The 13047-nt window shown below is 42.2% G+C and overlaps 1 protein-coding gene across 6 annotated transcripts in view; it reads right to left on the minus strand.

Moving 5' to 3' along the window:
- Positions 1-13047, minus strand: part of INPP4B (inositol polyphosphate-4-phosphatase type II B) — a 698485-nt gene that overhangs the window by 165613 nt on the left and 519825 nt on the right. For all 6 annotated transcript variants that reach the window (XR_005776353.1, XM_040418490.1, XM_040418489.1 and 3 more), the window contains one exon: positions 8953-9061. Coding sequence is in view for 5 of the 6 variants with exons in the window: in XM_040418490.1 (XP_040274424.1) it covers positions 8953-9061 (109 nt within the window). In the remaining variant the exon portion in view is untranslated. The remainder of the gene's footprint in view (positions 1-8952; positions 9062-13047) is intronic.

Raw genomic sequence — 13047 nt, forward strand, 5'->3', positions numbered from 1 at the left:
ACCCCACAGTATGCAGTATAGCACCCCACACTATACAGTATACAGAACCCCATACTATACAGTATACAGCACCCCACAGTATGCAGTATAGCACCCTATAGTATACAGAACCCCACAGTATGCAGTATATCACCCTATAGTATACAGCACCCCACAGTATGCAGTATATCACCCTATAGTATACAGCACCCCACAGTATGCAGTATATCACCCTATAGTATACAGCACCCCACAGTATGCAGTATAGCCCCCTATAGTATACAGCACCCCACAGTATGCAGTATAGCACCTATAGTATAAAGCACCCCACAGTATGCAGTATAGCACCCTATCGTATACAGCACCCCACAGTATGCAGTATAGCACCCTATATATACAGCACCCCACATTATGCAGTATAGCACCCTATAGTATACTGCACCCCACAGTATGCAGTATAGCACCTATAGTATAAAGCACCCCACAGTATGCAGTATAGCACCCTATAGTATACAGCACCCCACAGTATGCAGTATATCACCCTATAAGTATACAGCACCCCACAGTATGCAGTATAGCACCCTATAGTATACATCACCCCACATTATGCAATACAGCACCCTATAGTAAATAGCACCCCACAGTATGTAGTATAGCACCCTATAGTATACAGCACCCCACAGTATGCAGTATAGCACTATATAGTATAGCACTCCACAGTATACAACGCCCCACAGTATATAGTACCCCACAGTATGCAATACATAGTATAATACCCCACAGTATGTATGCAGTATAGCATCCTATAGCATACAGTACAGCACCTCACAGTATACAGTAGAGCAGTATAGCCCCCCACAGTATACCGCACCCCACACTATACAGCACCCTACATTATACAGTATACAGCACCCCACAATATACAGCACCCCACACTATACAGTATACAGTACCCCACACTATACAGCACCCCACACTATACAGTATACAGTACCCCACACTATACAGCACCGCACACTATACAGTAGAGCAGTATAGCACGCCACAATATACAGCACCCCACAATATACAGCACCCCACAGTATACAGTAGAGCAGTACAGTACCCACAGTATACAGCACCCCATAGTAAACAGTAGAGTAGTATAGCACCCCACACTATACAGCTCCCCACTATACAGTAGCTTACAGTATATTAGCATACCAGCCCCTGTCCCCTTTTCCTGATGTAATCTTCACACAAAAAAAGCTCCACAATTATGGCAAACTTCTCCTGCAGGCTGCAGCAGCACTCCTGGTAGAAAGAAAGGACATTTGATTACCTCATAGCCATGTGACCAGTAATATCACTATGTTACTGGTCACAAGGTGATGATGTCATCTAAGGTCCTTTCTCCAAAGAGAATCACAGCTCTCACTCTCTCACAGTTCACTGCCTGGAGTGCCCGCACGCAGGCATGGCAGCACCCCCCTGTGTAGCTGACAGCCTGACACCTGGGGTGGACCGTTCTACCCTAGGCACGCCACTCAATGTCATTGAATTTGTGGGCAGTGGCCAGCGGGGCTCCAGCTGCCCCTTTTGCCCCGCATTAAAGACGGCCCTGATGGGGTCAGATGGATATCCAATCACAAGGCAGCAAATATGCAGAGGAGCAACAGAACAAAACCAGATGTGTGCAGCAGTTCTCCGACTGCTACTCAAATGATTTGCTGTGTTGTGACAGGATCTCCATTTGACCCATTATAGTTAAAGTGGTTATCCAATCCCTGAAATTCCCCACCATATGCCCGGGCCCCTCACACTGGTCACTTCTTACGCCCAAACAGCTGCCGCTGCATGTCCCCGTCATGTGGATGAAAATATCTAACATTGCGAGGAGGAGTGGGGCAGCCAATAGCACGCGTTGATGGAGACGAGCCTTCCTAGCATTGCAGGTGATGCTAGGAAGGCTTGTTTCCATTCTGGACTGCAATTGACTGCCCCCCTGATGTCGGATGTTTTCATCTGTGCAACGTGGAAATACTGTAGCCACCATGCGGGCTTACGAAGTGACGCAGGTGCCGGATAGCCATGTAAGTGCATAGTATGTAAGTTGCCTGGGCTATGCTGGCAGCGCACTGATTCAACCTGGACTGATCCTACAGCATGTTCCAGGCCCAAATTACCTGTGAGATCTGTTAAATTGTATGTATAATGATAATGAGAAACAGCAAAGACTAAATTCGGTGTGAAACTCTGGCACTGTTTTTATTAATGCCCCTTTCACACGAGTGAGTTTTCTGTGCGGGTGCGATGCGTGACATGAACGCATAGCACCTGCACTGAATGAGTGGTTTTAATTCACGCATCATTTCTGCGTTACGTTAGAATTGCAGCATGTTCTATATTCTGCATTTTTCACGCAGCCCTGGCCCCATAGAAGTGAATGGGGCTTCAGTGAAAAACGCTTTATATCCGGATGCAATGCTTTTTTCTAGAATGGTTGCTAAGAGATTTTGTTTGTAAACCTTCATTTTTTTTCACGCACGTGAAAAACGCCTCAAAACGCATTGCACCTGCACGGAAAAAAATAGAAACACTGAACGCAAATGCAGACAAAACTGACTAAACTTGCTTGCGAAATGGTGCGTTCATGTGAAAGTTGCCTAAGGCATTTCCATATCCTGTTCTCTGCTGGAACAATCAATAGGAGTTCACACAATAAGTTTGATGTTTGTATATTACAATTTAATATTTCGTATATTAATAGGACTGTGGACAATCTGGAGGATGAAGCTGCTCTGTCGAAGTACCTGCTGCTACATCTGAACCACCTTCTCAAGACACATCACAGGAACCTAAGATGTCAGAGCAAGTCCAAATTTCTGAGCCTGATGCGGTGTCCCAACCTACTGAGAGAGGCCAGCAAAATGTACAATATCTGGAGAGCATCCTGGAAATTCATCACGTCGTCATTCATCAAGTAGACGTATGGGGACCCCTCAGCACGATTCTGGTTTAGATACTCGATCCCTCATTGACGCACGGGTTCTCGAGTATCTAAATCAAAATTGTGGTGAGAGTAAGGCCTCATGCACGTGGCCGTTGTTTTGGTCCGCATCCGAGCCGCAGTTTTGGCGGCTCGGATGCGGACCCATTTACTTCAAGGGGGCCGCAAAAGATGCGGACAGCACTCCGTGTGCTGTCCTCATCCATTGCTCCGTTTCGTGGTCCGCAAAAAAATATAACCTGTCCTATTCTTGTCCGCACTTTGCAGACAAGAATAGGCAGTTATATTAAAGGCTGTCCGTGCCGTTCTGCAAAATTGCAGAACGCACACAGACGCCATCCGTGTTTTGCGGATCCGCGGTTTGCGGACCACAAAACACACAACGGTCGTGTGCATGAGGCCTAAGGAGGAGAATTTTTTTTAAAGTCCCGCCCTCTATATGAAACGTATGCCTGATGAAAGACAAACCAGGTGTATCACTGCTCTTGCTATGGTCCTTGATCTATTCGCTAGTCCACAAAAACCAGTTGAAGTAGTGCACTACATTGAACATGCATGTGATCGGATGATGAACTGGCTACCCACAATCAGCTAAAGTACAGTGTCCCAACATCCTCCTCCTAGGTTCTACCAACCATAATAACTAGAGATGAGTGAATCGAATCCCACAAAGTGGAAATCGATCTGAATTTCAGGATAAATTCGATTTGCCTCAAAGCTGAGTTTCCTTGTGCTTCGTGTCAGCGAATCGATTTAACATGAAACTGTGTAAAAAACTAAAAATATTATACTTACCTCCTCCATTTGCTCACAACGGGCTGTCAGCCTTCATCTTGATCGAAGATCTCGGCCGAAATCCCGTGCGTTGTGACGTATGAGGTCACCACGCCGGCCAGCGTGATGACGTAATCTTCACAGCGCGAGATTTAGCTCCAGATTTCCAAGCAAGATGGCGCCGGCCGGCCCGTCATGAGCAAATGGAGGTGGTAAGTTTGATTTAATTTTTTTGTTATGTTAATTTCACAGTTTTTACACTCAGATGCCACGATCATGTATGAACGCGGTATCTGAGGGGTACAATGACGGGGGGCGGCGCTATCGCTGTTCCCTTTCATTGCACCTGCTACTTACAAAAAAATGCGCTTTGTGGCGAAGTTATTCGTCATAAAGCAAATTTTTGGGTAAAATTTGGCGAATCAGCCGAATCTAACTTTTCATTAATTCGCTCATCTCTACTCACAACATTACTCTCAGTAGGAGGTTACACAGGATCTGGCCAATCTTCTGAGGGCAGTCGTCACCCCTCAATTAAACCACCCCTTTTTTTGATCTCTTTAATTTTACTGTATTTCTGATATTGTTTTATATCTTTATATAATAAATGTTATTTTGTGGAATAATATAATGTCTCTGAAAATGTTTTTCATATAATTTAATATGGAAAATGTAGATTATTTTTTACAGTTTATTCATCGTTAGCTGGCAGTAGATCATTAAAGTAATGATTAGAAGAGCACAGAAGAGCAATCGATAGCCGTTAAGGAATGCTTCTCTCCTGATTATCTCATGACTGATGTAAAGTAGCGTACCAGATTTATTTAAATTAAGCTTTCCAACAGAAGATTATTTGTGATCGGAGGAGAAGGATCCCTTTACATGCTGCAATGACCTCACCAGTATAGAGAGTAGCAGTTGGTATTGCTGGGCATTGAGAGTAGCAATTGGTATTGCTGGGGATTATAGTTTTGTAAGAGATGGAGGACCGCTGATTGGACATCCCAGGATTACCATAAGGTCTCTTTTACACGAGCGATTCCCACGCATCGGACTCGCAGACACAAGACAGCGGGGCCCCTCTGGAATTCCAGAACTACAACAGACACAGGGTGAGGCAGTGGTGGGCATGGGCCACCGATATAACATACGCTTTCATATGTGGTTTGGATGCAGGCTTATAATGTACTGTACACTTTTACAAAAGTATCTTTAGAATATTATAGGATGTTCATATTATTTAATAATTACAGTATTTTAATCAATTGAAAATCTATATATTTTTATTAGGGAAAAAGTGAGTAATTCTCCTACTGAATACAGATAAAATCTGTGATGCCCTAGAGCATCTGACAGGGCAAATAACTTGCATGCTTGTGCTTATACAATCAAACACGGGTCCCAAACACAGTCCTTAACAAAAAATAATGACTGGGTGATTAGAAAGTGACAGATGCTACTCTGTGCCAGTAGTGCCTTCAAATCCAGTCGGACTTCCCTTCAATCACAAGGCAGATAAAACCTTGGTTAATGGTGCTACATGACCCCAAGAGCTCCTACATATGGGCATGGAACCTGTATGGCAATGTTCTGAGGTTGCATCACTCCTTAGTGTCCAGAGCCACACAGCCTCTGTACACTGTTGTACAGGCCCCTCTAGGCGAGAATACCTCTGCACATATGAACATGCCACATTTTATTTATGTCAGATTCGTAGATAATCTTGAAATTAAATTGGAGGTATAGTAGAGGCCCAGTTAGCAGTCCTATGAAGGACCTGCAGAAAAAGGTGTTTTTAACTGTATTTTTACTGTACTGTTGTGGCTAGATGTTACATGTTGACCAACAGAAAATGATAAAACACCCCACAAACACTTTTTTTGTAGTGGTAATTTTTTTCTTTTTTTTGTCCCTTGGCATTTTTTTTTTTATAAATTGCAATATGCACTGGGTGCTCTTTAAAGGAAAAAAAAATTGAAGTAAAATGTTTTGTGACTACAAAAATGGTGGCCCAAAAGAAGGACTGTAAAGATGTATGAATTTAATAGTTTTTTTTTATCAGCTAAAAGACCCGCCCCCCCTTTCTCCACAAAAAAGTAGTGTACTAGTCAGGAATTCCGGGTTTCATTGGGAAGGTTTGATAGGACACCTAGTGTAGGACCACTCAGATGATGTCTCATCTAATTCTGATGCCCTAACAAAGCCCTCTACTGTATTTCATGTCTTGGTCTATGGAAGTGTTTAAAGCGGAACTGTCAACATGAAAAAAAAAACCATGAACTAATATAACGTGTCAATAGTTGAAGAGAAAGAAATTCCAAAAATGTATATTAACTGCAGACACTTTCAGTCCCTGAACATCTTGTGCTCTGTAGTCTGGTGTTCATGTATGCATTACAAAGCAGAGCATGGACCATTTGCTGGCTTACTGAGAGTGAAGGTGAGTTCAGAGATAATAATTACATCTTTGGAATTGATGTCACTCCATCTATTCATGTACTATAGTAGTTCAGGGGGGTTTCCACAGATTGTAATTATAGTAGGATCACAAATAGTACAGTCAATGATAGAAGCTGCCAATGACATCTATTAAGAGATGAGCATTGTAAATTGCTGCCTCTTATACGTATAACATAATAGTCATATAATCTACAGATTGAGTTCTTTTAAATGTATTACAGATCATAAAACAATGTGTAGAGACATCTAAGGCTACTTCTACTGAAAGTCCTAATATGGCTCCCTAAAGCCTGCAGCAGCAATAAAAGGTAGACTCTATGGCTGCAATTTCTGCCTGGTATCCAGTGGGGAAAAGGTTCAGGTTATACCGTGTGTGTGTTCCTCTGCTCCAGCTCCACTGTAACACTGTCTTGGGACTGTATAATTCACAACATCTAAACCTATCTGGTGGAACACGGTGTGATTATTTTCCAAAAAAATGACATATTTTGGCTGTGGGGTCTGCAAACAAAATAACTTATTGCATTGGTTTTTAAAGGGCCCATTTCCACATTTATATATAGATATGATATGGCCCCCCCATTTCCTAGTATGCGAGTAAAAGGAAAACATAAGATATAAGATGGCTTGTGGAGTCCCTAACCAAATTTAACGCATTAGTTAGGGGCCATTTATTGATGATCATTTTAAGTTTGGATCATAAGCAAAATGTTCCATACCATGTCGCATATTATAATTTAGCCTATCAATTATAGCCTAATCTTCTCCATTGAAGATGCATCCAATATTTCTATGCTTTGCTTTCATATACTGTATATGGTACCAGTAATTAAAGGGCAGATTCATATTCCCATATTAAAGTGGTTACCCGATGAAGACAACCCTATTCAAATCCCTATCATGGCATACGCATGTCATAGAGAAGGGCTCCCTCCTCTTGGAACCCCTTCTCTGAAAGCAGTGTCAGACTGGGGTTCTTCGGGCCCACCAGAGGAAATTATTCTTGGGGCCCAATCTCCAAGTCTAATAGATTTTGAATCAAAGAAATTGTCCCTGGTGGCAAGTTATTAACTCCAAAGGCAGCTCCAAATGAGATCTTTCTCCTGGACCACTGTGGCTTACTATAGCATGAGAGCTGGGGCCCTCCAGAGGATCCTCTGGTACTTTGGTGGGCCAGTCCTACACTGTCTGTAAGGGCAGCTGCCATTCTGGCAGACTTAGCTCTTTCATATATCAATACTAGAGTGCAGGAACTTCTCATGTTTCTCACCACTAGGATACAGCATTTTAGATTGCTGAAGGGAATTTTTACATTTGCCAGTAGAGGTGCATCAGAACGTTTAACCACTAGCACAGGTGAAAATTGGTACAAGTTTGAGTCAAAGAAACTAGGAGGGAACTGAAAAACTTTATTGCATACTATTTTATTATTAAGCTCAATATATAAATCATTCATAATGCTTCCCCTAATGGTGGCTACAGGCTGTCAGAATGTCATCTTTTAAAGTGTACCTGTACTCTGAAAAAAAACTTTGACATGTAATAGTGACAGATCAAAGGTTTTGATGGGTGAGGGTCTGAGTGCAGAGGCGGCCCCCCACTGATCACTAAAAATGAGTAGACACAAAGCACTGTCTTTCCTCGCTGCTGAAGACGGGTTCAATAGAAAGTCTATGAGGAGCAGTGAGGAGAACTCTCCTTGTTTTAGTGATTGGTGAATGTCTCAGCATTGGGACACTTACCAATCAAAACCTTTGATATGTCACTATTATATATTAAAATATTTTTAAAAGTACATGTGTACTCTATGTCTATACAGGGAATTTAGGGGCACATTTATTAAGACCTGTGTTTTAGACGATGTCCTTCATAAGGCTGTGGGCTGGTGGTGGATCGCCGAAGTTATATAACTTCAGCAGATCCACTGCTGCTTCTAAATGTAATACAGCTCCCTCCCTAGCTGTCTTACATTTAGACCATTTTGCCCACCCACTTTTTTAGACCTGACTTGAGCAGGGAAATGTCACAGATTACGGCACAAAGAGCCTTTGCGCCGCAATCTGTGCCAGAAATAGGCCTAACATAGGTGTATTTATGGCACTTTCTGCTTCGGTCCTAGTGATCATATGATCACCGGGGATCAGGTACCTTCATGAGCTTCTGGGTCTTATCAGCTCTGCAATACGTCTGAACAATGTTTCTGGGGGTTTTATTTCCCCTGTAACTGGATCCCAGTCACAAGAGAAATCAGTAAAAAAAAAAAAGTCATGTTAAATGCCTCCAAAGTCTTGTATGACCTTATAGGGAGCACGAAGTGTAAAAATTAAAAAAGCAACACAAAATTAAAATAAATAAAAAATAATCAAAAGGCCACCAATCTATATCACAGCTTGTAGCCCCGCCCCTGGTGATCATAAACGGTAACTTAAAAAAAAAATTTTGTTAGACTTTGTGCTGTTAAAAAAAAAAAAATGTGAACAACAAAATATTTCCCCCCCTTTTGTTTTTTATAAAATTAAAAAAATGCTCAAATGAAACTAAAGCCCCTATAACTGAAAAAAGGAGCAAAAATTATTTACATAACCGAACCAAAAAAATAAATGACTTTCAAAGGTTCTGGTACTAAAAAAACTGAACACAAGCCTGGTCATGAACGGGGCTTGAATCTTTTAAGATATACAGCCAAAATCAAGCTAAACAAAGGCCTGGTATGATTAATCCATTGTTTTGTAGTTAATTGCTGTACTTACTTTCGTTTTTCTGCTTCGAATCTAGTAAGGAGTCTCCTGAGACCTCCGCTCTTAAATCCCTGAGAATGTGCTGCTGGGGCACCAATGGTGATAACATCATACAGGGCATCTGGAGAAGAACAGATATATGGTAAGTACTTGACTTGAACCTAGTTAAGTAGCAATATGATAAAGCACTTGGTCAATGAAACAGGATCTTTGTGCACATCTTCTAATAACAAGCGATTAATTTACGAGAGCAGCAGGGCTTGAGGGTCTGGAGAAAGCTAGTCAATCTTCTCAAGTGAACACAACTAACTAGCTTTTAATAGTCACCATATCCCAAGTTACAGCTTTGTTTTGTATCACGGTGTGAACCAATATGTTTTAGTTTTCTTTGTAAGTATAGAATGGTTTGAATTATGCATTACTTGAATGTAAATGAGAGACTGCTAAGTATGCATATTTGTCATATGGGTAAAGCTGCCTTTTGTCTTTCATAATGCATGATGGTAAAGCATAGAGCAGCACTGCATAATAAACGATCTTCACACACAGTAATACAAGCTTCCCTTAAACACAATGAAAAATATTTGATGTGAATCATAAGAGAATTTTGTTCTCAAGGTATTAGTCCTTCTAGAAGCAGAAGCTGCACAACTGAACAAATTATTATTATTTTTTTTAATAATTCAATTTAAATTATCCTCACGCTCTGTAGTCCTATAATAAGACATCAGAACACAATAAGGCAATGCCGAATTTACATATAACGCTGTGTCACTATCATTGCTCCTTGAGGATTGTGGAGGACCATTCATATGGCCGATATAAAACATGTCAAATTCCATTCGGTGACAATAAAGGCATAGAACAAGGTTACTACAACTTGTATGGATCACGTCCAAAATTCTAAATCCCCTCCACAACTTTTCAGAAATGTGCCAAAAGGGTAGTTTAGCAACATTAGTAACAGGTATGGTTACTCTGCAACTGGAGCCTTCTAACTGAAGTGTGACAGTGGGCTACAAGACTGGTTTCGGGAGTATTGTAAAGAGTCCATATTTCAGCTGCAATACTCTGAATCACTGCAGCTTTGCTTACTTAGGCTACTTTCACACTTTCGTTGTTAATTCCGGTATTGAGATCCGGCAGAGGATCTCAATAGCGGAATTAAACGGATCCGTTTTGATTTTGCACATCAGGATCCATCCGTTCCGTTAGGATGCGGTTGTATGAAATCAAAAATGGAAAAAAAAGGATCCGTCACTAACGAAACAGATCTGTCACCATTGACCTACATTGTTTTCAGTGCCAGATCAGTTTTTTTTTTTTCGTTTTTATGACCGGACACAAAAACTGCAGCTTGTAGCGGTTTTGTGTCTTGTCACAAAACGGAATGCTGCCGGAACGGTAGACATCCTGATGCCTCCTGAACAGATCTCTTTCCATTCAGAATGCATGAGGACCAAACGGAAATGTTTTTTTTCCGGTATTGAGATCCTCTGCCGGAGCTCAATACTATAAAACAACAACGCACGTGTGAAGGTAGCCTTAGTTCAGTTGCTGATCTTATTACAACTTTTTGTGCCTCAGCGAACACCAATACACATACATTCTGGAATACGTCTGCAATGTTGTGTACACTCCTGATATCTGGGCACACTTCCATGTGTATCTGTGAACTATTTAAATATACAGTACTGTAAAACCATTTCGGTTTTAATCCATAAAAAATAAAGACTTTCCAGATAAAATTCTTTAAATGGCATTTGTCAGCAGATTTGCACCTATGAAACTGGCTGACCTGTTACATGTGCACTTGGCAGCTGAAGGCATCTGTGTTGGTCCTATGTTTGTATGTGTCCGCATTGCTGAGAAACATGTTTTAACATATGCAAATGAGCCTCTAGGAGCAATGGCTCAGCTCTCCCTGCAATGACAATGGTTCATATGCATATATAAAACATAATTGTTCTCAGTAATGCGGGCACATATGAACATGGGACCAACACAGATGTCTTCAGCTGCCGAGTGCACATGTAACAGGTCAGTCAGTGTCATAGCTCTGGGATTGGATGCTGAGCCAGTGACAGAATTTTGCCGGGGTAAACTCTTAGGCCCTTTTCACACGGGCAAGTATTCCGCGCGGGTGCAATGCGTGAGTTGAACGCATTGCACCCGCACTGAATCATGACCCATTCATTTCTATGGGGCTGTGCACACGAACGGTGATTTTCACGCATCACTTGTGCGTTGCGGGAAAATCGCAGCATGCTCTATATTGTGAGTTTTTCACGCAATGCAGGCCCCATAGAAGTGAATGGGGCTGCGGGAAAATCGCAAGCATCCGCAAGCAAGTGCGGATGCGGTGCGATTTTCACGCACGGTTGCTAGGAGACGATCAGGATGGAGACCCGATCATTATTATTTTCCCTTATAACATGGTTATAAGGGAAAATAATAGCATTCTGAATACAGAATGCATAGTACAATAGCGCTGGAGGGGTTAAAAAAAAAGAAAAAATAATTTAACTCACCTTAATCCACTTGATCGCGCAGCCCGGCTTCTCTTCTGTCTTCTTCTTTGCTGTGTGCAGGAAAAAGACCTGTGGTGACGTCACTCCGGTCATCACATGATCTATCACCATGGTAAAAGATCATGTGATGGATCATGTGATGACCGGAGTGACGTCACCACAGGTCCTTTTCCTGCACACAGCAAAGAAGAAGACAGAAGAGAAGCCGGGCTGCGCGATCAAGTGGATTAAGGTGAGTTAAATTATTTTTTATTTTTTTTTAACCCCTTCCGCGCTCCAGCGCTATGTATTCAGAATGCTATTATTTTCCCTTATAACCACGTTATAAGGGAAAATAATACAATCTACAGAACACCGATCCCAAGCCCGAACTTCTGTGAAGAAGTTCGGGTTTGGGTACCAAACATGCAGATTTTTCTCACGCGTGTGCAAAACCCATTACAATGTTTTGCACTCGCGCGGAAAAATCGCGCATGTTCCCCCAACGCACCCGCACCTTTTCCCGCAACGCCCGTGTGAAAGAGGCCTTAACAGTAACACCCACTTGTCACTGCATTCATTAATTGTTAAGAGGAATAAGAGAGGGAGAGCACAAGAGAGTTCTAAGAAAAGATGCTCCTGAATGGGGAATAGAATTATTCATTAATTAGGCATTTCAGAAACAGTAACATGTCCTCTTTTATATAATCTCTTCATACACTGATAAGCACAAGAGAATGTATCGGTAAGGGTACTTTCACATTAGCGGCAGGGGACTCCGGCAGGCTGTTCCAGCGAGTGAACAGCTTGTCGGATCCGTCCTGCCGTTAGTTCACGTGTGCCCCCAGACTGCCGCTCCGTCCCCATTGACTATAATGGGGACGGGGGCGGAGTTACGGCCGCAGCACGGCAGCGCACGGCGAGAGGCAGCAGAACTAAAAGTACTGCATGTCGTACTTTTAGTCCGGCTGCCTCTCTCCGTGCTCTGCCGCCGGAACTTCGCCCCCGCCCCCATTATAGTCAATGGGGACAGAGCGGCAGTCTCGGGGCACACGTGAACTAGCGGCTGGACGGATCCGACAAGCTGATCACGGGCTGGAACAGCCTGCCGGAGTCCCTTGCCGCTAATGTGAAACTAGCCTAAGTAAACTCAATGGGGAAGCATTTTTCAGAATGAATGTTGAACCCTGATTGGTTGCAGTGGACAACTGCTCTCTTCTTTGAAATAGTTTTGATAAATCTCCCTTAATGCCAGTAAAGGCTCAGTCAATAGATGTAGATATACATGTGCATCTTAATAAATTAGAATATCATTAAAACTTAATTTCTTTCAATAATTCGATTCAAAAAGTGAAACTCATAGTGTCACGTAGCAACTAATCAGATGCCACCTTTCATTTTCCAAAGGAGCTGTGAAAAATGAAAGGTGGCACTTGATTGGTTGCTATGGGCAACTAAGCCAGTTCTACTTTACACCAGTTTGATGAATCTACCTCACATATTCTATAGATTCAATCCACACAGAGTGATCTGCGGTATTTCAAGTCTTTATACCTTTTAATGTGGATGCTTTTGGCTTACAGCTACAGTTGTAGCC

The sequence above is a fragment of the Bufo bufo genome, chromosome 2 (genome assembly GCF_905171765.1).
Source record: "Bufo bufo chromosome 2, aBufBuf1.1, whole genome shotgun sequence".
Taxonomy (NCBI): Eukaryota; Metazoa; Chordata; class Amphibia; order Anura; family Bufonidae; genus Bufo; species Bufo bufo.